A 25,772-nucleotide genomic window follows, 5' to 3' on the forward strand; every position below is an offset into this window, starting at 1 on the left:
CATATTGAATATTTGACAGCGTTCTTCCTCCAGTAGCGTTAATGTGCTTCTGGCCTAAACAAAGCCGTATTCTTCTTCATTTGAGGATACATATTTATGAAAAATAAAAAATCTTCAGAGAAAAATGACACGCCTCCTAACTAGTTTGACACCACCCCCGCTCTAGCCTAATGCAGAGTTTGCGCCATGAATATCGGCAGACAAGCAGGACTGGCTTGCAACATTGTTTCGTTGCGGTCTTTCCGCTTCTGCTGCAAAGTCAGTGAAGTCACAATGATCAAAGCCGCCACTGATTGTCTCTGAAGGCGTTGGGATCAAGACAGGCTCCTTCAACGTAGCCTACTGGTTCTGTACGGTAGCCTACCTGCTCTTGCTAACATTTAAGGATGTCTTCATGACGTTTGCAACGGACCCAACGCATCCATCGCTGTTGCTAGAGACCAGTGGGGCCGCGTAGCAAGTGTAGCCTATCGACTGTTAAAGAAGCCGTCTGGCAAGCTATGCTGGCCAGCACCATAACGAGGTGTATGTGGGTCTGCAGCGGCGAATAGATCTGCACCACCTCTTCTGCTGATTTGGATTCCTTCATTCAATTCATCCTTCAAAACCTGGACTCTATCGGAGCTGTTTATGAAGGTAAGCGTTCGAAGCAGAACTACAGCTAATATTCTTCCTAGGCCATAGGATTTTAAGAAATCCTGTAAACCTGGTTTTTAACAGCTCAGAGGCCAGCAAGTTAAGTCAGGATACAATTAATAGTTATATTCATAGGCCTTACAACACCCCACATCATGTCTGATATATCTGTTTTTATTAATATTTGAATGATGATACTGTTAAACACCTGAAAAGAAAGGGATGATGCTCTCACCAGTTGTTTTGTTGTCATATAGCAAACTGTAAAACAAAACAAAGTGGGCCCTTTAGTATTAGAAGATGAACATTGTCTTCCAACCACACAAAACCATTATGCTGGACTAGGTTTTTTGAACATACCCCAGCCCCTGTATATCCTGACACTGGTAGTCAGCACCTTCTTAAACAAACCTATCATATCACCTCATCCCTTACCCCTACCACCACCAACTCTACCACCACTGATTTCATAGCATTCCACTTTGCCTCCTTCCTAAGAGGAAGTGGAGCAGCCATTTGCCATCACATAATCTTTACCATCTCTCTTATAGGAACTGCAGGGTTGAGAATGAATGAAGAGGAGGATTGTCTTCACTAAGCTCCCCTTTTCATTCTTAGCGACTGGGCTCAGTTAGTCCAATCCGTGCTCAAGACTTTTCCCACTCGTGAATGAGAGCTGTAAAGAGGTTGTGTGATGCAGCTTTATCTGCCAAACCCTGCTGTAGATGGTGGAGAAGTGGTGGGCTAACCTAAGTAACAAACTCTACAATGCTGTGAATCGCCGTAGCTGATCAAGTCCCCTCCTCCACGGCTGGAGGTTGTGAGATAGTCAGTGGTGAAACCATGAATGAAATCACCTTGATACCTAACCCTTATCTGACACGGAACACATGATGAATGAAAGTATCAAGCAAGTGCTGTTATGATTAACAGTCTTTGATTGTTCACTTTATTTGATCAATTTGGTGGCATGTGGCAATGATAGGGAGTTCGGTATGAGTGTGTGTTTGTGTGTGTGTGTGTGTTTGTTGTGGTACAGAAAATGTTCGCAAGAAGCTGAGTGACGTTTATGTCGCTCAATGTTCTTCCAGTGTTCGAGTGGAAAGATACTGTATCAGCAACCTAGGTTAGACAAAATAAATTGCTAGATTGTCCTAATAGAACACTGGGTTTCATTTTGAGATGAATGTAAGTACATCATTATATCTCCCTTATCTACAGTGATTGCTGTGTCATCTGGTAAACAGTTTTATTGTATCATCATTCTATGAGTACAGTAGGCACATTCAGACAATGCAGGTGTGGTTACATGTTATAACAGCAGCATCAGTTTAAGCTCTGTTTGAACTATTATAGCTGATTGAAGAACATGATCTGACCCAAACCATTTCAAACTATAGGATTAGGCTTGTTGCTCATCGTGTTGACCACCAATGATAGTGAGGATAATAACACTGTATCGTTACCCAAAAGCAAAAAAAGAAAAGAAAAATCTTTGTTTGTTTATCCGTTCTGCTTGTTGGAGCAATTGATGTAAGTTGACTGATCTGTTTTAAGCTCCCTCCCATGGGGCTAGGCCTCTGGTCAATCAGAAGTGGTTCCCTACAGGGGAATGTTTTTCAGGAGCATTGGTTGAGTGATTCTACAGAAGGCCAGTTGTGGAGTTATAGACATGCAATGTGGGCTGTTTGATCCAAAGGATTGAACACTGTCCTTTTACCATACTACTTTGCTTTTGCATATCCTCCAATCTTTGAAAAAGATGGTCCACTTTTTATCATGATCAGTTCAAATTGACCTCAGCTCTCAGGGGCAAGTGAAAGAGCTGTCCGCTGGTAAACAGTCCCACATGACTAGAAGTCATCCAGCCTAGTATTGATTAAAGTAGCAGTGCTTAACATGTACAGTAGAAGATGATGAATAGCTTGTGTCTGTGTAGCCTGTGAGCAACAGAGACCCATGACAGTATGTAAAGCATGTGGGAGTTCCAGAGAGGTGGCCATTATGACAGCCCTTCAGTGTGGCATTGTGCATTTCTGTGACATTCACAGAAAGCCATTGTCACGCACAAAAGCTCAGCTGGTGTGGGATGTTTGATTTCCAGACCCTTCTCTCGTATGGATGATGTCATGCATTAAAAAGGTCAAAAGTGAAAAGCATTCCCTGATACTGTATATCTTGTAGGTAAATTAGGATTTTACTTGACATGTAATTGTGGAGTTTAGTTATTTATCGAATCCATTTTGACATAACTATGCAATAGGCTAATGTTGCTAATACTCACTGTGTTGTGTTGGTTAATGTTCTCATGTTCTCTTCCTTGGCTCTCTGTCTCTCTGTTGCAGACATTGTGTGGACAGTAATGACCGCACGCTTCCGGTTGCCCGCTGGCAGAAACTACAATGTCCGAGCGTCGGAGCTGGTACAAGACAGGCAGCACACAGAGGTGGTCTGCAGTGTACTCCTGCTGGATAACACAGTTCAAGCCTTCAAAGTTGATGTAAGTATGAATAAGTCTGCATGTCTTTACGATAGCATTCAATCGGTGCTACAATCATAGCATTCAATCGATGATGCTAATTTCCCAGTAATGCATAGCCTTGTGAACGGATGTGCTGTAATATGTAAGAGCCTAAGGCTCAATTCCGTTTTGATAGGACATAGATGCTGTCAAACGTGACAAGAAAACATTGTTATACAGATGTAACGCTACAACGTGTGTGTTGTTGTGTGGAAGTAGCAGCAAACTGCAGGACAACATTTGTGGGAAGCACACATGCGGTCCTGCAGTCCACAGGAGCAGCTGCCTCCTCCACCCTGGTCAGTGGGGTGTGTCGGGGAATTGTACAGTTGAGGCTTTTCATGGCTGGACCAGGGGCTTGGGTGGGCAGGTGGGGAATATCTGGGGTTGGGATGGGGGAGGGGGCAGCAGGCCCAGGCATTAGTGTGTTCCCCTCTGTGAACTGTCCTAATTACTCCACACGCTGCAGACACCAAACACACCCTGCACCTCTAACTGGCCCCAAACCTCTACACTGTGCCCGACTACCCCTTTTCTGGGCTACATCTGCTCATCCCCTAATCCCTTCGTTTTGGAGATCTGTTACCAAAGACCAAAGAACCTCCATTAGAAGTCTTTTCATATGTAAAGGCAGGACAATGGCAGTGATACTAGGTACATGTTTGTTGGTCAATGGTAAGGTCACAATTACAGATCAGATATTTATATTGATTGCTTTACATCTATAGGGAGTGTTAAATGGTATTGACGCAGTTTTGTATTTGTGCATAAGTGTTCAATACGCTTGGTCGGCTCTGAGTCCAGTTCTATCCCCTGGGAAACAACCATAATGCTGCTCCCTGCATTATGGGCTAAACACACATCTTTTCAGGCTGAATGTCTTCTCAATATCCGTCATGATGCTGAAAATCGGGTCAGCTTACATGCATTTCTGACAGAAGTTCTGTTGGAGGAGGTGCAGTCTTTCAGTCCTCTTAAGATCACGGGTTGGATACTGTAAAACAGCGAGCCAATAACTAATTGCAGTATTGTGAAACTCTGCATCATTGGCCTCAGTGGACTGCCCACTCTCTTTATAAAAAGACGAACAAGACAAAGGAAAAGTTGACGAGAGCATTGCAGGAGTTGGTCCTACACAGACTGGGTGGTGTTTACTTATTCATACAGACACGACGCCTTCAGTTGTTTTTCATGTTCTCTGCATAATGGACGACCCTGTGGCAGTGACACATAGGCACTGAGGAGGACCTTTCCAGAGCAGGGTGATGTCAGAGCGAGGGGCCTTTAAAATCAAACAAATCAATGTTGTTCACTAACCATCAGTTATGTGCTAACTTTATCAAATTGGCTAGGGACTGATTCAGTCAAGTCCGTTTCCACTTTTATCTTGACCTGGTTGAGTCAGCTGCATCACTGAGTTGTCATTGGCTGCTTGACTAAGGAGCCTGAGCTGAGAGGTACGGTCCACAAGGCCCCTCTCAGACATAGGTCCAACCATGTTGGCCAATCAAATACAGACTGCAGAGGAGGATTGGTCCTTTCAGTATGTACAGTAGTACACAGTATAGTCACTGTAGTCTGTAGTCTCTCCAGGCCTTGGCTAGGTGTTCATTCCCCCAGAAGCTTGTGAATAATACATTGTCTCTGGTCCAGAGACCCAGTGTTTGCACATTGCCCTGACACTTGCAGAAAGCTGTGACTTGCTGCTTGCTCTAAAAGGCATCCATTCAGAAACCCACTTTTGACAGTCCGGAAGTAGGAAGTTGTTGTACAGAGACTTACAGAAGTACTCACAGTTGGACAGTAGTTTGTTGTTTTGTAGAACATTGGAGCTCTGACCATTCACCTCCATCCTTTAGGTGGTTTTCGTGGTGCACAGTTTGGCGGTAATTCTTAAACATTCCCAGGACATAAGGATAATGCGCCTCCCTTGATCTCTCCTCCCTTCAGAAGCTCGATCAAGGACAGATCCTGCTGGATGTAGTGTTCAAACACCTGGAGCTGACTGAGAGAGATTACTTTGGCCTGCAGCTGGCTGATGATCCGTCTGACAGTCAGGTGAGAGTTCAGCCAGCATCCTGTAGCCTTACAGCTAGCAGGGCTCATGTCCTGTCAACACAAAGAGGTAGATGCAATGACCAGTTATGATCTGCAAACAAAGCGTTGAAGCAGATTAGTGGATTTATTAGGTTGTTAGATATGTTTTTTTGTAAGGGTTCGCAAGTTTGCAGAGCAATAATGATGTTGTGTTGTTAGTGTGTTATTATGGTGTTTGTAGACAAGTTGGGGGAGGGGATTTCTTGCTGTTATTTATTTTTAAATATATGGTTATTTCTCATAATATTTCTTCTCATTTTACAGAGGTGGCTTGATCCATTAAAACCCATCCGGAAGCAGTTGAAAAGTATGTTGTTAACCTTCAGTTTCAGAAAACACTTAATTGTGATGTTACTTAAGTGGTAACGTATTGTATGGGATACAATTGTTTACTGTTCTTTTCTTCTATTAGAGGGATCTCAGAACTGTTTGAACTTCAGAGTCAAATTCTTTGTAACCGACCCAAACAAACTTCAGGAAGAGTACACAAGGTGAGCGCTCAAAGGGTTGATCTAAGCAACTTCATTTCAGTTTGTGAGGGTCTTGTTATTGACCCTACTCTCTTTTTGTCTTTCCTCAGGTATCAGTACTTTCTTCAGATTAAGCAGGACATCCTGAGTGGAAGGTGAGTGGAAGGCTTAGAAAGAAACGCTTCACCGTAATAGTCCTCAGCTTTGTTTGAGCAGGAGTGTGACTGTATCCCTCTCTGTCTTGTCTCAGACTGCCCTGTCCCTACAACACTGCAGCTCTCTTGGCATCCTATGCTGTTCAATGTAAGTGTAATTCTTCTAAATGACCAACACTATTAGACTATTGCACTCAGTGTCAACTAAGTCAAGGGCATGATCAGTCTAGCAGGCTTTCCTGCACTGGAAAATACCAGGTTTTCCATGAGTGCATGTTAGTGAATCTGTGCCAAAGGATTAGTACCTTCTGAAGCATTGACTGCCTTAGCCCCGTACTGTATTTACCCCTTTCATTAGTCTGGCACAGGGTCTTTGTTTACAGATTGACCCCAATACGCTTGGAAAGGGGGAGAGAGAATACAATAACCATACAAGCAGGGTGGTAGCAAAAGCCCAGCTCATTGGTTGTTTACCTAATAGGAAGGCTGTGCCCTCACAACGCTGTCAACATGCTGTGTAGGAGGTAAATAGGTCACGCAGGAAGTGGTCATGGCACCGCACTGCATGAATAACTGTTGCCGCGTAGATCATCTCGCATTTTCCAACCTGTCACGATTATGAAGAGAATATGTTGCCCTATAAACACCTCCTACTGTTTTCACATAGGCTCGTTGCTCCTGTTACTAGTGTGGCGTTGAAAATTGTGTGGAGCAAAAATGAGCAGAAGCAAAAAGGGAGCTGTAACATCAACAACTGCCTCATTTTAAATAAATACTGCAGCCCCTGAATGGCCTTGTCCCCTTTTCATTCCAGTCTTTTAATTTTATTTAGAAAAAAGGTGCTAAAGCATTTCCATTCAGAAGCTAATTCCATTCCATTCACTTCTCTTATTGCTGAATCTGTCTTGAACCCTTGGAGTCCATCTTCAACCTCAGAGTTTATTATCTTTCGCTGTGGGAAACATTCTCCACAGTGTTGAATCGATGAGTAGGACCCATCTTCCTCAGTTCCTTTTCAACAAAAGGCAAATGTTTGGATCATTTAAACTGCAGAAGACCCCCTTCTTTCTTGATGCACAAAGGCGATGTTTAACCAGAAAATGAGTGAATGGGTGGTGTGCTTTTCCTCAATTTGCACACTGTGCTCACACACACACATACACACACACACACACATACACACTGTCCGCTTTGTGTTGCAGCGGAGCTGGGAGACTACAACCCCGCTGAACACTTGCCTGGTTACCTCTCAGAATACTGTTTCATCCCCAACGCGCCACAGGACTTTGAGAAAGAGGTCGCCAAATGTCATCAGCAACACACGTAAGCAGGCTTTGGGAATAATGAATTCTCATGGTGAAGGATGTGTGAGTCAAAAGCTATTCCTGTTTATTTTCGAAACCCTGAAATGCTCGGTGTAAATGTGATACGGAAAAAAAATCGAACCAATCAATGATTCAGTTCATTCATCTCTAAGTAGCAAAGCACACACACACACGCACACACACACTGTCTCTCTCTGCCACTCAGTCAGTGGAGGGCAGCTGAGGCTCTGGCTGAAGCTGCTCCAACTGGCCCATGTCAGAACAAGCCAGCTCATTGTTAGGCTCTCTCTGGCCTCTCTCTGCTCAATGGGCTGGATGGATGGAGCCCGAGTCTGCCAACTTAGACCTCTCTCTTTCTCTTTTTTTTTCTCTCTCTCTCTCTCTCTCTCTCTCTCTCTCTCTCTCTCTCTCTCTCTCTCTCTCTCTCTCTCTCTCTCTCTCTCTCTCTCTCTCTCTCTCTCTCTCTTCTCTCTCGCTCTCTCTCTCACTCTCTGTCAATCTGTCTTACTCTATATATATGCCCCTCTCTCTCTCTCTCTCCCTCTCTTTCCTTATCCTTTCAGAGGACTGTCTCCTGCCCAGTCGGAGTTCAACTATCTAAACACTGCACATACACTGGAGTTCTATGGAGTAGAACTGCACTATGCCAGAGTAAGTATCAAAGCTACCACTTTACTTCTAGTGGGACACTGTGGACCAGAACATAGTCGAGAAATCAACATGAAGTTCTCACACTGAACAGAATTACTATCATGATTATATCATTACTTCTGGTGTTGCATCAGATGAATGTGGCCAATGTTTACCACATCATTTAACCTATGTGGACTTCAGTTTGGCCACCTGGTACCATTGGTCCAATAGAAATTGTGCGCTGTCCAAATAAACAAGAGAGGAAGTCAATATTTGTGTAGATAGCATGTGATGTGTACACAGCAAATAAACACTGACTGCCAATGAGGTCCACACTTTTAAACATCAAATGTAAGACTTTTCTGGAAGATCAGGAAGTCCTTTGGATTGCTACCCAAGCAAAACCATACACTGTATATTTCATTTAGTTCCAAAGGTGTGAGATTAATAAAAACCAACTCAGCTTCCTCAGTGTAGCGTCTCATACCTCAAAGGGATATTCCTATTCACTGCTAGTCTAATCAGGGCCCGTTACCTACAACAGTAAAACCTCCTCCATTCTAGTAGGCTCTGTTGTCAGTGTTTTCTTCCTCTGCTGTAGGATCCAAGTAACACAGAGATATTCATTGGAGTGATGTCTCTAGGCATTGTCATACATAAGAACAGGCTACGAATCCACACTTTTCCATGGTAAGTAATAACACAGTTTCACGTACACAGTTGTATCAAACCTCTATTTACTTTAAAATAAACCTTTTGTGGGGTAAGATTGTTTAAAAAAGAAAAGAAAATCAGCCTTGTTACGCATGTTGTACTGTATGAGTCCATCTATAAAATGAGACATAAAAAAAAAAAGAGTAATAGACTAATTATGGCAGATTGGGACTGTCTAGTTTATATTTAGGCTGTCTCTGAGTCATGCTTAAAGGAAAGAGTGAAATAGGTCAGGCAAAAAAAGAATTGTCATTTACAACCAAAAGATTTACATGTCTTTGAACATGCTATTCTTTTTATGTCTTTCAGGGTGAATATAGTGAAAATTTCATTCAAATGTAGACGATTTTTTATTCAACTCCGGAAAGATTTAGTAAGTATTTGGACGATATTGACTTCCATCTTCTCTGTGCGTGTGTGAATTTTCTTTTTGCAATGGTGATGAGGATTAGGATGAAGATGAGGATGGGTGTAATGATGATGGAGGGGAATGACACCCTGCAAAATAAGCACTATCGTTTTGGTCAAACATGTGCTCCTTTTATCAGACATGGGCTCTATCCCCTTAATTTAGTTCACTTCTCTACTCACTCAGCCAGTCCAAAGGGCATTTAAGGTAAGGGATTATTATGGCTGACACAATGGCGTCCCATAAGGCAGCATCGCGTGTCAAATGTGAGGTAATCAAGTGAGATAATCCAGGACCCACACTGTCCCGCGTATGCAGAGTTTAACATTGACACCCCCCTCCCTCCCTCTCTCTCTCTCTCTCTCTCCCCCAGCCTGAAAGTCCTGAGGCTCTGCTGTGCTTCAACATGGCCAGCTACCGGGCTTGTAAGAACCTGTGGAAGGCCTGTGTGGAGCACCACACTTTCTTCCGCCTGGAGAGACCCCTGCCCCTACAGAAGAACTTCCTCACTCACTACTTTACACTGGGCTCCAAGTTCCGCTACTGGTAAGTGACAGGCGACTTTTAGCACCACAAGGTTTCTTTATTGTGGAAATTTGAGGGGGTCCAGTTGGAACATGAACATAATCGTAAACATAACATAATCATAAACATACTGTATTCATGTATTATTTCCATGTTATAATTATAATTTGAGAAATTATGTTGAGTTATGTTGAATTGATGGCGTCTGTTTTGTATACCCCAAACATCGCTTCTCAAATAACTGAAATGCATCCGTCTAAACCTCACAAGAGAGCCCATGACCCAAACATGAACTCATCTCATCCTCTCAATGTCAGTGCTGAGTGCGTCAGCTACAAACAGCCATTCACACCCCCTATCTCCCTAATTGCTGTCAGCATAACACACCGTATGTACTGTGTCTAGAAGCCTATTTGCAATTTGTACACAGCCCATGGGATGCACTTGACCTGCAGAGCTGCTGTATCACAGCCAGTGTGTGGGCAGGATTGCGTAACGGTCGAACGGAATATCTTTGGGGGCCATAGAACGTTGCACAATAGCCATCGAGAAAAACCGTTTCCTCTCACCGGGATATTATTTCTTAGAAGAGTCTGATGTGGCTGGTTCCTTCTCTGGTGCCTGTCTCTGATTGCCACATTTCCCCATGTCCTCCTCGCTCCACACACAACAGCCCGGAGAGGGGAAGATGGAGGTGGTAATGGATGATGTGTTTGTGTTTCCCCAGTGGGAGGACGGAGGTCCAGTCTGTCCAGTACGGGAAGGAGAAGGCGGTGAAGGACAGAGTGTTTGTCAGGTAAGACCCAGCTCTGAAAGCCCCTGTCTGCTCTGTAACCCCCGTACATGAGAATATCTAACAGAGAAACCTTAGCTGACCGAGTCATCGTAACACACGGTAGAACCACAATTCAATTAAGTTACGGAGATAAGAAAGGACGTTTACTTTCACCATTTCAGTCATTATCTTCGATGTGGTACTTGACTGGTGGTATGACAACTATGTAAAGCAGCCACACATTTACATTTAGTCATTTAGCAGACGCTCTTATCCAGAGCGACTTACAGTAAGTACAGGGACAAGGCAAGTAGGGTGAAGTGCCTTGCCCAAGGACACAACGTCAGTTGGCATGACAGGTACTCGAACTGGCAACCTTCGGATTACTAGCCCGACTCCCTCACCACTCAGCCACCTGACTACACACACAGGCTATTGCACGAGAGGGATCCTCAACCACTTCAGTGAGGTTTGGCCTCGTAGAGCACAGGAAGTGACACTGCCAAAACCACAGCCTAGAAACCGGGTCAGGTGTTATAGCGCAGAGAGCGGGGGTAGCACAGAGAGCAGGGTCTCTGCAGCGTAGGCTTTGTCTCCGATTTATTCGATACCCACCTCAGCGTTTAGACATGCTAAAGACCTATCCCGTGTCGTCCTCTCGACCACCCAGGTCTCCCAGCAAGCCCCTGATACGGAAGCTCATGAGCGGGATGGACTGGGAGTCCGACAGCAGGACCTCGCTGCAGGAGGACCGCATGGAGACGCAGAGTCTGCCCACACGCTCCCCTCCTGGCACACCCAACCAGTGAGTAGAACCACACACACACACACACATTAACACGCACACACACAAACAAATGAATGAATTTGGATCCGTCTCGATTTTTTGGCCCGAAGCACAGTAATGTGTTTCCTGTCCCCTCCCAGTACGGAGTCCCGCCCTCGCCCGTCCTCGGTAGGACACCTGCTGGATCACGTGATCAACACCTCGCCCCGCCAGGTGTTCGCCAATCACAAGTCAGCCTCCTCAACCCAGGCCAATAGCATCAGTTTGGACTCTACCCTGTAAGCATGCTCTCCTGTATGCACTGTATACAGTCTACATCAATACTGTACCCACACTCACATACACATGCATCCCTACAGTATATTCACGAGACATTTAGCAAGATCCATCCATTTGATTAGTCTATATTAGCTGGTCCATGGTTCTATGGAGGCACATGCATTTTCTCAGCACAAATGATATAATGCTAGTATTGAAAATACTTATTATTACTGCGGGAGTCAGTTGGCTGAGCGGTGAGGGAGTCGGGCTAGTAATCCGAAGGTTGCCAGTTCGATTCCCGGTCATGCCAACTGACGTTGTGGCACTTCACCCTACTTCACCCTACTTGCCTCGGGGGAATGTCCCTGTACTTACTGTAAGTCGCTCTGGATAAGAGCGTCTGCTAAATGACTAAATGTAAATGTACTGCACTGTAAACAGTAACTCAAACTAGCATGAGCGAAATGAATGCTCAAACACCTTTCCCCCCTGGGCTGAGCACATGATGTTAAGTTGTTCTGCCACTGTGCCAGATAACCATGGCAGACATATGTGCTGTGAAGTCCCTTTTGATCCTGTAGGACAACAAGAGGTTATGTGATGCATCTATGTTCGACAGCACGAAGCCATCCTATTTCCCAACCAATAGGAGGTCCCGCTTCCTCTTTCATCAAGAGTCTATTGGGCTGAATTTCCTCTGCCTCTCTTTTCCCACCCCAATCTCTTCTCTATTCTTCTGAACCATTTTGTTTTTATTATGTAAATAGCCCGGGGCGTTAGCACCAAGCCGTGCCTGGAGACCAGAAAATAGACTTCGTTCATGGCTGTCATTTAGGCATCCGTAATGAGATTTGAACTTGGCAGAGCGGAGAAGTCACAGTTTAAGCTTGAGGCACATTGGTTAATGCTTGTTATGCTAATATTCCATAGTGGGCTATCTACCATTCAAATGTTGTCCTACACCAGCAAGACATTATGGGTTTTTCTCAACCCCTCAGAGTTTCTTACTGTCCTTTGCCTGCCCTTTTATGACAACAGATAGATGTACAGTAAATGGCTTTGTTGCTGTTGTGTTAGAGAATCTTGTTTAGTTAGTTTTTCTTCTTATTGTTGGTACAAACGCAATGTCTTTTTTCCATGGCCTTAAAACTCCATCTGGTTCTATCAATCCTGTGACACAATGGGACAGAACAGCTGAGTGTGTTTGTGTGTGTGCATGTGTGTCAGCGTGGGTGTGTTGGTTTGTGTGTGTGTGTGTGTGGGCACAGTTTACCCGAGTGTGTGTATGACAGCATTTTCCTAACAGCTGTCCCTGGCTCGGTTGGCCCGTGGAGGTTGCGATCTCAAAGGGATGCTGAGACACAGAAAGGCTGTCAGTCAGGACTGGGACAACTCTTGAAAAGGAGCTCAACTCTCTTGGCTGCACTCAATGCTGTCAGCTTTGGTGAAATCTCTGCGTCAGCCAGACCAACCAAACAGGCAGCGAGCACCACGCCAACTGTGTGTGGTGCGTGGGGGTGGGGGGTGGTAGTGTGTGTTTTCCTTGCATGGGAGTGTTGTGTTGTTTGTCATGGTTCATGAGGTACATCGTTGCATCCTGACAGTAGGCAGGGGGGCTCTCCTCCTGTCCCTGGAGTCCCAGATGGATTCCTGGCGTTTTCTAGGTCACATGATTTCTCTCTGTCTCTCACTATCTCGTTTCCTTCTTTCTGTCTTTCACTCTCTATCTATCCATCCATCCATCTCTCTCTCTCTCTCTCTCTCTCTCTCTCTCTCTCTCTTTCTCTCTCTCATCATGTTGTCGCTCACAATCCTTCCTCTGACCCTGTAAATCCACCCCCACCTCCACCCCGTCTTCAATCTCTCCTCACTACTCCCCTAGCCCTCCTCCTCTTTTTCCACCTCCACCTCCTCCTCCTCTCCTCCTCCTCCGCCCTCCCCCTCCCCCCAGAGAGAGTCATAGACCCACAGCAGGCTCATAGCAGCCCAGTCTGTTTGTGTTGGGGGTTGGGGGGGGGGGGGGGGCAGGGGGGCGCTGTCTCCGGCAGTTGACCTCAAACAGGGCTGGTGCTGCGCCGCGCTTGCAGGCCGACGGGAGGCCAAACAACATGTATGTGCCGTGACTGGGGAGGGGGCATGACCCCATCAGGCTGAGCGTAATGTGTGCTGCCAGCACACCGACTTTCCACGGTCTCTGCTCCCGCACACCGCCGTTTTCCTCCGACCGAGTCGTGTGTTTTGATGCCAAATTCCCCCCGAACGAGTGGTGAACCCGTTGAGCGCCTGGTTTCCACGTCGAGATTCATGTTCACAGAGAGCTTCTGCTGACGGTTTGGGAGCTGATGTGTGCCCTGTTTGTTTGTCTGTTGGTCGTATGTGTGTGTGTGTGTGTGTGTGTGTGTGGATGCATACATGTGCATGTCTGGCTGCGTGCGTGTGTCCAGGTCACCTGATACCACAATAGATGGCCAGCCCCCGGCCCTGCCCCCCAAGCAGAGCAGGAGGACCCTGTGCAGCCAGACCAGCCAGTCGGCCTCCCAGCTGGAGCTGGACAACCACATCAACGAGCTGTACAACGTCCCCGGGGCAGCAAACAGGACAGTGGTGAGCCAGATCAGTGCCTCTCCACAGCACACGGACTGATGTTCAGACTCGGCACGCCTCGTGGTTTTGGATGTTTGTAATTTCGCCTCATGAAATGGACTGGGACTTTGATTTTGATTTGAAGAAAAATATACGATCCCTCTCACGCAAACGATTTGCATCCTAAACGGTTGATTCTTCTGTTCACCCCTTCAGTTGAATGGAGAGGTTCCCCATGACAATCTAGTGTTGATTAAGATGTGCCCTGACGAACACGGTCGATTTGGGTTCAATGTGAAGGTATGTGCTTGACAGACGATCATGACATACCGTGAAAGTAGTCCACAGACGCGGGATACCAACCTCTTCCTCCTCCTAACCCCTCTGTCCCTCCCTTCCTCCTCAGGGTGGACTAGACCAGAAGATGCCCGTCATCGTGTCGCGAGTAGCCCCAGGAACAGCGGTACGCCGACAACAGCTTTTGATCGAGACAAATAATTGCATGCATCCTCCTTCACCTTCTCTCCCGGCTCACGCTGTGTTGTCCCCGCCCCCCCCCCCCCCCCCCCCCCCCTCAGGCGGACCTGTGTGTTCCCCGCCTCAACGAGGGGGACCAGGTGGTGCTGATCAACGGCCGAGACATCTCCAGCCTGTCCCACGATGAGGTGGTGCTGATCATCAAGGCCAGCTGCGAGGAGCGCTCCGGGGAGCTGCTTCTGCTGGTCCGGCCCAACGGTGAGAGAGAAAGAGTGAACAGGAAGGAGAGAGAAAAAGCGAGAGAGCCCAGTAGCCCGTCAACATCCTGCTCAGATGCTTCTCCACTTGAGACCTGGTTTCACTTGCTTGTCATTGCTTCGGCGTGTGCCTTTGCTTATGTTTTCCGTTCTTTTTATTTGCATGCTTGAAAGTCTTTCTTCCTCCTCATTCCTCCGCCTCTTCCTCCTCTCCTGTCCTGTTCAGCCATTTACGACGTGGTGGATGAGAATCTGGATTCGGAGCCGCAGTTCCAGTACCTGGCAGAGAGGGCGCCCCAGTACCCTGCCCAGTGGGACCACGATGCCTGGAGGGACTCCATGCTGCAGCTGAAGCAAGGCCTGAACACCGGGGCTGTCCTGTCACAGTTTGATGTTAGTCTGCACAGACAGCACTCTTGTTGTTTATGTTGTTTCTACTCTTATATGTTCATTGCTGACATCTAACCCTAACCAATCTCAGAGGAGAAATGTTACATTTTCTCAGAGGAGAAATGTAAAACTCTGTATGAACTCTACCCATAGGCTTTAAAGCACACTCTCATGAAGAATTCTAGAGAATGTAATTGTCCAACGGTTTTTACAAGTTCAGCATTTCACAATCCAATCACAAGTGGCAGACCAGTGTTTCAACTGAGGGGAAAATACCTGCGACAGGAAAATATTGTAAAGCTTTCAAAGTATATTGCTTCCTGTTATTGTAAAATATGAGCTAAATCGTTTCCTGTTTGTGTCAATGTTGTGTAATCATTGAGAGGATTTGAGCAACTCTGTAAATCATCACTCAGCTGAATCATACTTATCTCAAATCAACAAACAATAACCATTGTTAATGTTATTTCACAGCAACTGTACCGGAAAAGACCTGGACTAATGATGTCCCATGCCAAATTATCTCAGAACATTTCCAAAAATCGATATAGAGACATTTCTCCATGTGAGTATTAGAAGAGACCTCTCCTCCTCTCAGATAACTTCTCTATGTCATGATGCATTGACCTCATTCCCACTCCCTCCCTCTCTTTCTTTCTTTCTTTCTTTCTTTCCCTTTTCTCTCTCTTTCCCTCTCTCTTTCTCTGTCTCTCTCACCTCAGACGATGCAACACGGGTCATTCTGAAGGGCGAGAATGACTACATCAACGCAAACTACATCAACGTAAAGACACCCTGCCTCGTTCTTTCTCTCCATCGAATGAGTGAAATCACTGAATCAAACAAGATGTCCACATGTAGGCTCAACCCCCCCCCCCCCTTCTGTGTGATCTTCTCAACCCTCAATCAGATGGAGATCGTGGGAAGTGGTCAAACCAACCGATACATCGCATGCCAGGGGCCCTTGCCAGGGACGTGCCTAGACTTCTGGCAGATGACCTGGGAGCAGGGCTCCACCATGGTGGTCATGCTCACCACCCAGGTGGAGCGAGGACGGGTACGAGCAAGCACTGTGTGCTTCCTCTCCACCGCACCGTTTTGGCTAATGTGCTCTGGTATTTTGGGTGTATCTGGGGTCGAGACAAGCTAACAACTAACAACTACAGCATGTTGTGGTATCGGCCATTCACACGACAAACTCTGTGGTGTAGTCTGTGTTGATTCCCATTATTTTGATTTCTGCAAGCAATAAAACAAATTTGAGATCTCTTGTCATGTAGATACACCTCCCTGAATCGTAAAGCTGGCTGTCAGCTCAGTCATCCTGCTCCAACTCTGCTGAACGGCCATCTTGTCCTGTGTTCATAGGTGAAGTGTCACCAGTACTGGCCCAATCCGGACAACAGCACCACCTATGGGAGCTTCCAGGTGGCCTGTGAGTCTGAAGAGGGGGATGCAGCCTTCCTGGTCAGAGAGATGACCCTCACTCACCTGGAGGTGAGAGAAAGAGACCTGTTTGTGTGGATTGTATATGTCCATGTGTGTCCCTGTCTGACAATTTACCTGCCAATGTGTCTGTGTGTTTGCATTTGTGTGTGCGTGTGTATATGTGTGTATATGTGTGTGTGTGTGTGTGTTTTCAGAGCCAGGAGAGCAGGCAGCTGACCCAGATCCAGTACATGGCCTGGCCAGACCATGGTGTGCCGGATGACTCCACTAACTTCCTGGAATTGGTGAGCCTGGTGCGCAGACGGAGAGCAGGGGGGGAGGAGCCAGTGGTGGTCCACTGCAGGTAAGCTCTGTCGAGAGAACACGGACCTCAGATTTATTTATGTTTTGTTCCTATTGGTGGATAGAACCTGCATTTTAAAACGCTGCTGGCCCTGAACTCCATTTAAAATAATTCTTAACGTAATCATAGCTCTTCTCCTCTCATCGCTTTCTCTCATCTCCTCCGTGCCTCGCAGCGCCGGGATTGGTCGGACTGGGGTTCTCATCACCATGGAAACCGCCATGTGTTTGATTGAGGGCAACCAGCCAGTGTATCCCCTGGATATCGTGAGGACAATGAGAGACCAGAGGGCAATGATGATCCAGACCCCAGTGAGTCAGTTGCCCTCTGTCTGACCCCACATTGCATGCAAATGATACGAGATGATGATGCTTAATTGTCAGGAAAGGCTGGAATACAGGAAACGGTCCCACAACACAGCTGAATGTCGTTAGTGTTTAAATACATTTTGCATTAAATATTCTGCCTGGGGTTTTAGGGAATGAAACCTAACAGTTTGTGTTTCGCCGTCTTCCAGAGCCAGTATCGCTTCGTTTGCGAGGCCATCCTGAAGGTGTACGAGGAGGAGCTGGTGAAACCGCTGACACCCACAAGCCCTGTAACCCCCCCCGAGACCCCTGCAGTCTGAGCAGAGCTGGAGGCAGCCTGGGGCCAGCAGGGAGGGTCACAGAGACACAGACCCCAGTCAGACTGTCTCCCTGACCATCAGGCTGGAGCCTCCAGCACAGGCAGGAGATCTTACTGTAGGGTTCAAACTGGAAGAGGAACCAAGCGCTGTTGCACTTTATGTTGACAAACATGACTCGGAGGTTGACAAGGGAAAGCGAGAGACGTCGTTGTCCACGATCAGAGAGAATTTGGAAGGATGTGGTGCGCCCAGGGTGGAGGTCTGGACATCCCTGTGGTGCCCCCAACACAGGTGAGCCTTCAGGAGAACGTGGAGGCGACGGACTTCCATTCTGCCGATGCATCACCCCGAGTCAGAGTTATAGGATGAGATGTTGCTTCTTCTCTGTTCATAAACTCCACAGCCTTTTTCTCTTGGAAAAAAAAGAGATTGTGGAATTTCTTTTTAAGAATCCAGATGATATCTGATTCTCTGTGTTGTCTATTTTTAAGGAGCGTTGAGACGTGTGCTTCAGATTGGCTTCGATGTGTACTCTGACATGTACAGACGAGACATGGAGGTGTACACCATGGTTCCACTCTGATCCACCCTCTCCCGGAGTCACCCCGGCTATAGGCATGAATCCCACCGTGGGATTGGTCCTTAGTGTCATACATACGGTACATGCAGCTCCTGCTGATCAGTGGACATAAAGTGCACAGGTGTTCAGGACTCGAAGCTCTTTCATATCAGGGGCAGCTCCCTTCGTAGGCCCTGCAGCTGCTGTAGCTGTTGTTGTTATTGTTGCTCTTTAGGCAGCTATTGAACTATGGTTCAGATTGCTGAGTTCGCTGGTACACTGGGCTCACTAAGATGTTCTACAGTCCTTGACTAGAGGTATTATACCACAAGAGGTATCGTTTTTAGAGTAGAAATAAAGTTGCACTCTTTTTTGGGGGGGGGAAATTAAGTGAAGACTTCTAATATATTTTGTCTTGTGCTATTGAAATGAAGATGAAACCAACTTCTCCTTTACTCTGAATCACAGTTGGATGTCATAAGGAAAATGAACCCTTTCTGAATTAATAGGTCGACGGCAGGCATTCTACAATATTTTGCATTTGACAGAGCAGCATATTGTTGGTACTGAAGAAGTTGTCATAATTTAGTTTAGAGGTTGTTTATTTTGATCTGTGAAAGATTACAGTGAAAGACTATAGGAAGAAAACATTACAGATTATTGTTTGAAATTAAATTGAAAAGTTATTCTAATGCCATGCCTTGCATCAATTTGCAGGGTTGGATTTTCATATGAGACAAATACTGGTTATGAAGGTCAGTGTATTATGACTCCATAGTGGTGTAGATACGTAAGTAAATGCCTAAATATGCTTGCATTATGGTATTAGAAACCTCCAGGATCCATTAAACCTAAATATCTAGATTGACCATGTTGCATATGGCTGGATTAGGCATTGAATCTATTCATATCATATCAACCCACCAGTTATGATAGATATTACAGCTCGAAAGTCTTGCAAACATTGACTCGAAAGTTGCTTTTGTACGATTTGAAAGTTCATGTTTAAAATGGATAGGAACTTTCTGTTCGTTTTTGTTTGACCATGCTGATTTCTGACTGGACAGCGCCACATCTTTTTTTAGTCACACTTGTAAAATACTGTATAGGCCTAACATGTTTCAGATCTGTCTGAAAAACAAACTGTACATATACAGATGAGGATTGGGCTTTCAGGATTCATACTGTATGTTCATCCTTGTGAATGTTCAGCAACAACATGTCTTCAGAATTAGCCAAGTGTTGGCGAACTGTAAGCTATGTTTGCTTTCAATATTTTTATACAATATGCAACCTTGCTTCTTTGAAATGGACAGCACTTGGCAAACAACTAACGGGCAAAATTATCAATTGAAAAGTAAAGAAAGATGTGAAATTAAGACTTATTTTTTATAAGAACCAAAATGTTCAAGATTCAATTTTACAGACATTCAGTCCCTAAAGTGTGAATAGCATTGATAATTTAAAAATAATGGAGTTTGACATTTTTGGAAGCATTGCAGTGGTTTTATGCAATTAAATAGTCCTCTTGTTCAGTTCCAAAACACCCACAAAAGTTGGGACGTGCAGCTTAAAGCCCTGTACGAATACAGAGCATTTTACAAATGTGTTTGATTATGAAAGCTGGGCCATTTTTGCCAATGAAATATAATTTGTGACCGTAGATTTGCTTGTGCTTTCAACATTAGACATCAAGCTTGGCATTTGTCCAAACTTATTTGCAGAGACCTCTGAAATGACCTCATACAATTATATTGACAATGTTTACATTTTATGAATACGTTTGATGAGCGTATGGATGGATATTTACTCAAGATCAGTCTGTTTACAGAAGCTGCTGATGCTACATGTAGGGGAAATCCACTGTCCGGGTGTTCATCCATGTCATCAAAAACATTTGATGGAGGCACTGACTGGCTTTTTTTGTTTGTTTGTTTGTTTGTTTTTTATTGCACAGTGCAGTTGCACCTCCTCACCTCTTGGTACAGTATCAGACATTCTGCACAACTGTGATGTAAATAAGCTTCATGTGTGACTAGTGGTAAAAATTGTTTTTAAGATAAAAGGCAGGAGATGGTCATTGGTGTGAAGCTGTACAGAAATTGAATGTATCGATATTTTAGGATTTTAGGAAAACTTATATGGGATGTACAATTTTGGCTTTTGATGGAAAATATTTTTCATACTACTTGTAAATGCAGGTTAATGTCACAGATTCACCTGGTTACTAAATCAATGGGCTCGTTTTATCTGTGCTCTCGTGTTTTATGTTGTAAATAGGAGAAATATTAAGTAAAGTGCCAATGTTCTGTTAGTAAAGTCTAATTTCTGCTGTAACAATTGACAAGTCTTTTCCCTTTCTATGTGGTACTGTACACAGCCCTAGCACCTCTATTATTAACATTGTAAAGAAAAACATTCTGTGCCCAAATTATGTCCAGACACAATTAATTGTTCGTTGGACGTTTATTGACAGTGGCGTGGCCAATAAGGTGATGTATGTAGCCAGTTGGTGACCAGGAAAAAGGGCTGGTATTGGATGGTCGGTACAGTAAGTCTTGATACAATTTAGTGCTGCAATTCCAACTAAAAATAACTAATGCATGTTCTTCAAAGGGCAGTGTTGCTCACCTGGACGAGAAGGTGACTCCACACAAAAAAACATACCACAAAAAAGAATCTCTGCTTCCATCTAGTGTTGAATTGTAGAACATGCAACCTCTAAAAATATGTGGAAATGATAGGTACAGATTATCCAGCACTCCATCCAAGACAAAATGTATTCCATTCCTAGATATGTTAAGTGTCTGTACGTCTGTCAACCTTTTTATGTTTTGAACATCCTCATATGTTCCAGTAGAGGGCTCTCCAAGCAATTCTGTGAAGGCTGAAGGCCCCCCAGGCCATGACGAGAAGTAGTGAGGTAATGAAATGTGTAAGAGGTTTGCACTTGGTGAGACCATCCATCTTTGTGCTGGATAACCTGCCTCAGTGCTTGACACGTTTGTGTTAACAGACTGTTGGGGACAGAGAAGGCCTCATCCATTCAAAGTCAAGGTGAACACGGCTGGAATGGCCATTTATGACTCTCATAAAGTCTTTTGGTGTTGCTTCACTCCCACATCAAAGGCCGGGTACCAAACCAGGCAGAGGCCACAAACATGGAGCCCGTCTGACAAGGCCATAACCCTGACAGATCGTCCCGTCTCCCATAAATAGCGAATAACACCTTGGCTAACTGCAGCTCCCGTCAGATGACATCTCAGAAGGTTCCAAAGACGATTAAGGAGGTTAGGGTAATCATCAGGCACGACACTGTCCCTCCATTTGGGGACATAATTGAAGGTTAGAAGTTGTGTGTACAGTACAATGTCATGTCCTAACAGCACAACCATCTGCTTCTAATGCGAGATTACCAGGGGTTGCAACACTTTGTTCTAAACTTTGGGCGTTCCCCAGCTTTGAAATGCAAAAGCGATGGTAAACAGTTAGTCATATCCTGCACTGCTACTCACATACCTTGTGGTATGGATTACAGGGATACATGGAATAGATTAGCCTATATTTTGACAAGAACTTTCAATTTAAATATTACATCTTTAAATCATCATAATATACCTGTCAGGCCCATAGGATTATCAATTTGAAGAGCAGTACACACACAGCAAGTTTATGTTCTTTATTACCAAACGTATACATATTTTGTGATAAGGAAAGCAGCAGAGAATCTTATATTGTGGTGGTGGAGAAAGTGCACTAATATGGTGGTTCACACAAAGAGGGTCTGGATTGCAAATCACAGAGGAACATAAATATAGATTCCTTACATTTCCAGGATTATGAATCATGTGTACACACTTACACGTACAATATAGTACACACTTTGATTGTTTAAAATGCAGTAACAATGTGTAGTGGAAGACAATATAAAGGATTACAAATATAAAGGGCCCACCCCAAAAGCAAAGTAATTACACTTCTTTCTGATAATAGACACACACTGAATGTCTTACTTCCAAAACGCACAGTTTACTGTATTTAGTGATTGTCTTTGTGATGTTATAAGAAAGGTTGAGCAGGTAGAAGTTGGCGCTGCTGCCCAGTACAGTGGAGTTTGAATCAAGAAAGTCCATGTATGAGGCCCACCAAGGGCAGCTAGTCAGAGTCCATGCATATTCAGAGCTAGTTTCTGCCAACCAAATCCCTTCACTCTTCCTGGGGGAGCTTTATGAAAATGGCATCCTCGGTAGACACATACAACTACATGACTATAGTGAGGGACAGCTGTGTACAGGTGGATGATGAAGCCCGTGGATCCATATCAATGCTAGTGTACTGTACATACTGTACTGAAGGAACAATACCCATAAAAAAAAGAAAAAAGGAACAGGCTTAGTTCCCTCCAATGACATACACAACACATCATACAAGAAGTTGGTGGTGCCGTCACACGTTGGCACTGAATAAGAGGCCTGTATGATTCTGTACAGATCGGTGCTAACGAGAAGGCAAGGAAAATCAGTACGCGGTATCGGTAGGTTTGGCTCAGTCCGTTTAGCCCAGGCTGGTGTTTGGCATGGAGGCAGTGACGCCTGGATCAGATCAGAGGATGACACATTTTCGCTTCTTGTTTCTGCCGCTCGGTCCGTTCTTGTCCTTGTTCTCTGACATCTTCTTTTTCCGTACCTCACGCATGAGATCAAAGAAAACCTGTAACAGAAGACAGGAGCTGAATTTAAAATCACATTAGGCCACTACAGTAGAAGCCTCATCAATAATGCTACAGCTGCACTACATACTTAATCAGGACATGTAATCAACATTAGAATTCTTGTATGATTAAGAACACTAGGGGCTACTAGTGGATTGTAACCTAAACTGGTCCCGAATGACCGTGTAGCATACCTTGTCAACGTTGGCACGCGTCTTGGCAGAAGTCTCCACGTAAGGGACCCCCCACTCCTGCGCCTTGGTGGTCGCCTCATCTACGGTCACCTTCCTGCGATCCTCCAGGTCCGACTTGTTCCCCACCACCACCAGAGGAATCATGCCTTCCTCCTTCACACGGAGGATCTGCTCCCTGGACACACACACACACACAATTACTCCCCAGATTGCGGATCCCACTCAAATAAACCATTTGTTTACCATATAAACAGTAACAAAAAACAGTCAGGTATAACATTAGGACATTCCAACAGTATTTAAAATTGCAACATCTTTGTAATCAGGAAGTGTGAGGGTGTGAGAAGAGGACTATGGTGGAGTAAGAACCTGCATGAATGGAAATTGAATCACTGACCTGAATTCGGAAGTGGCAGTGAAGGACTCGTGCTCTGTGATGGAGAAGACCAACAGGAAGCCCTCTCCACTGCGGAAGTAGTTATCTCTGATAGCAGCATAATCCTCCTGGCCCGCAGTGTCCAGAATATCAATCTGGACCTCTTCCCCGTCCAGAACCACCTTCTTCCTGTAGCTGTCTGCTTTGGTGGGCTCATAGTCCTCCACAAACTAGTAGGAGGAGGAGGAAACAATCACTCAACAGTCAGAATGTCACAGGTACATGCTATAATGTACCACGATAGCATTACAGTAGAACTTCAACTTCAAACAGCCTGATAGTCCAAAGTTATTAGAACTAGCGGGGTAAAAAAAAGAAAGGCTGCATTTCTACTTAGACGAGGCTTAGCACATATTGACACTCAACTTCAGCAGTTGGTTTGTTTGCGTCTCACCTCATCATACATGAACTGTAGCGTGAGGGCAGACTTGCCCACTCCCCCACTGCCAACCATGATGACCTTGTGCAGAACCAAGGAGCTCTGGTTTTTACTCTTGTTGGCTGCCATCACTTCAGTCAACACCAACCCAGAGGACTGCAGAACGCACAGTGCAAGCGCAAAACCACACGTTAAAGGCTAGCGTACTTTTAGCTACCCTCCGAGGACAAAACGATGTGGGTATAATAACAGTGTTGAAGACACTAAGCAAATGTACTGTACAAAATAAATGACGTATTCTGACGGCCTTACAGGGAGGCCGTTGTAACAACACGAAGGTGTCATACAGTAGCAGTTATACAATATATAGGCCACATTAGTTTGGACGAGTCAAAATATTTCAAGCTGTATGCTGAGATCCCAAAAAGAGGAACACTGAAAGCCAGGCAAAGTTTCAAACTAAAGAAACGATCTTTTCTTTTAACTCTATTTATATCGTGACGTAAACTTGGGGGTTAGCTTGCCATCTAGGCTACAAAATCCCACAATCTCAAAGCTAAAACCTAATATTGATTTATTGATTTTATAGAAAATTTACTTTCTTCCTGCTTTTTTCTGGACCCGCCTCTGTACGTCAACGTGCAGATCGGCTTTTGATTGGGTCTATGCAAATTACAACTTTACAACTACAGTGTAGTTGGCTTTTGTACTGTCAATCAAGAACTCATGAGCGGTATGTTTAACGGAGATAAAAAAGATAGTAACGATCAAAATATCCCACGACAAACTAGCGATAACGTTGTGTACAGGAACACTTCATGCTAGCTATTAGCTCACCTCGTAACGAGTTTGCCTTCTGTTGATAAATCTGACATAAAATAAAACGCTGAAGTTTCAACAAGTGAGGTTTTAACTTTCACTGCTTCACCCACCCTTCTACCGAAGAATAGAGCTTTCCGAAGTCCTAAAGCCTAGCTTGGCCGGATGGGACGTCGAGAAAAAAACGGATACAAAACAGGATATGATGTAGCTATTGATTTTTATTGGCCGTATCGATTCCATTTGCAGCCTTTATCTATTAATTTATCGCTACCATACATTTTAAATTATAGAGAATGTTTGTTATTCTTCTCATTTCTTTTCAATTTTATTGTCAATGTTCTATTACCGTCTTTCACTAAATCATTTTCTTATTAAACACGCTGAACTAACAAAATGTCTAATGAAATTATATTCATTAATAACATTCCATAGGTTACTCTCGCTCTACCCACATAGGTCCTTTGACTCAATTATATTGGCTATAGGTTTATGTAAATTGCATATTTAGTTTTGAATACCCTTTAATAAGTTGGAAGCTTGCTCGGTGGGTGGCATGAAAATGGTTGCATTACCATTTGGGAATTTTGTCAAGGCACAAAAATGTCCTCTCTTGCCATTATTGCGTAGTAAGCAGTTCATCAAATGGACTGCAGTTGAATTCGTTAAATGAAACTTGACCGAGACTTTAAAGAAATTAAACTTTGTGGGGGCTAGCCTGTACGGAACCAAATAGCTAGGCAAAGACTAGGGAACATATTCGACGGAATAATAAATAAATGTCAAAACTTTGCAGTTGCAAAGTTTAGAAGAAGGGTGGCAGTATTTCATAACTTTCCATTCCATTATCCGTGAATGCTGTTTTAAGTACACTTCAGTTTTAATATAGCATGCTGTCATCGATGCTGGAAAGCCTGCAAATACTAAACCCAACCAGTTATTTTGTTAAAGTAGACAATGTATAGCCTTTATAAAGTTTGTTTGGTAATAATCAACGCTGGAATGGACAGAAAAAGCCTAGCCTATACGTTCTCCAGGGCATCTTGATTTACAGCAAGATTTTAGCTTGAAATACGTTATATCATTGTAATGTTTTGCCTCAAAATAATCAAAGACTAATTTTCAACGAAAAACATTTTGATATGCTAAATGTCATGCATCTTGAAATGCATAGAAAATGTAGACTTGAGGACTCTTTCTATATTTTTCCACACGTAGTCTTAGACTTTGCCTATTTGC

At 44.5% G+C, this 25,772-nt stretch overlaps 2 protein-coding genes across 3 annotated transcripts; one reads left to right on the forward strand and one right to left on the reverse strand.

Moving 5' to 3' along the window:
- Positions 1-282: 282 nt before the first annotated feature.
- Positions 283-20,326, forward strand: LOC136965991 (tyrosine-protein phosphatase non-receptor type 4-like). Of its 2 annotated transcripts, XM_067260323.1 has the most exons (27): positions 283-636; positions 2,982-3,136; positions 5,108-5,215; positions 5,519-5,561; positions 5,667-5,745; positions 5,835-5,879; positions 5,975-6,027; positions 7,082-7,202; positions 7,768-7,855; positions 8,439-8,527; positions 8,861-8,924; positions 9,334-9,506; positions 10,213-10,281; positions 10,931-11,065; positions 11,188-11,325; positions 13,753-13,912; positions 14,108-14,191; positions 14,298-14,354; positions 14,470-14,626; positions 14,852-15,018; positions 15,490-15,580; positions 15,738-15,799; positions 15,926-16,072; positions 16,384-16,512; positions 16,659-16,807; positions 16,983-17,118; positions 17,325-20,326. In XM_067260323.1, exons 2-27 carry the CDS (start codon positions 2,999-3,001, stop codon positions 17,433-17,435), a joined length of 2,793 nt encoding a protein of 930 aa, XP_067116424.1. In that variant the 5' UTR covers positions 283-636; positions 2,982-2,998; the 3' UTR covers positions 17,436-20,326. The 2 variants fall into 2 exon arrangements, with proteins under 2 accessions (XP_067116424.1, XP_067116425.1); XM_067260324.1 differs by lacking the exons at positions 16,659-16,807; positions 16,983-17,118; positions 17,325-20,326 and having other exon boundaries at positions 15,926-16,122; positions 16,384-16,477.
- Positions 20,327-21,658: 1,332 nt separating this feature from the next.
- On the reverse strand, positions 21,659-24,689 carry LOC136965986 (ras-related protein ralB-B-like). Its single transcript, XM_067260313.1, has 5 exons — positions 24,552-24,689; positions 23,730-23,870; positions 23,297-23,505; positions 22,900-23,074; positions 21,659-22,704 (listed from the first exon to the last, which is right to left on the reverse strand). Exons 2-5 carry the CDS (start codon positions 23,841-23,843, stop codon positions 22,597-22,599), a joined length of 606 nt encoding a protein of 201 aa, XP_067116414.1. The 5' UTR covers positions 23,844-23,870; positions 24,552-24,689; the 3' UTR covers positions 21,659-22,596.
- Positions 24,690-25,772: the final 1,083 nt, after the last annotated feature.

The sequence above is a fragment of the Osmerus mordax genome, chromosome 22 (assembly GCF_038355195.1).
Source record: "Osmerus mordax isolate fOsmMor3 chromosome 22, fOsmMor3.pri, whole genome shotgun sequence".
In the NCBI taxonomy this organism is placed as follows: domain Eukaryota; kingdom Metazoa; phylum Chordata; class Actinopteri; order Osmeriformes; family Osmeridae; genus Osmerus; species Osmerus mordax.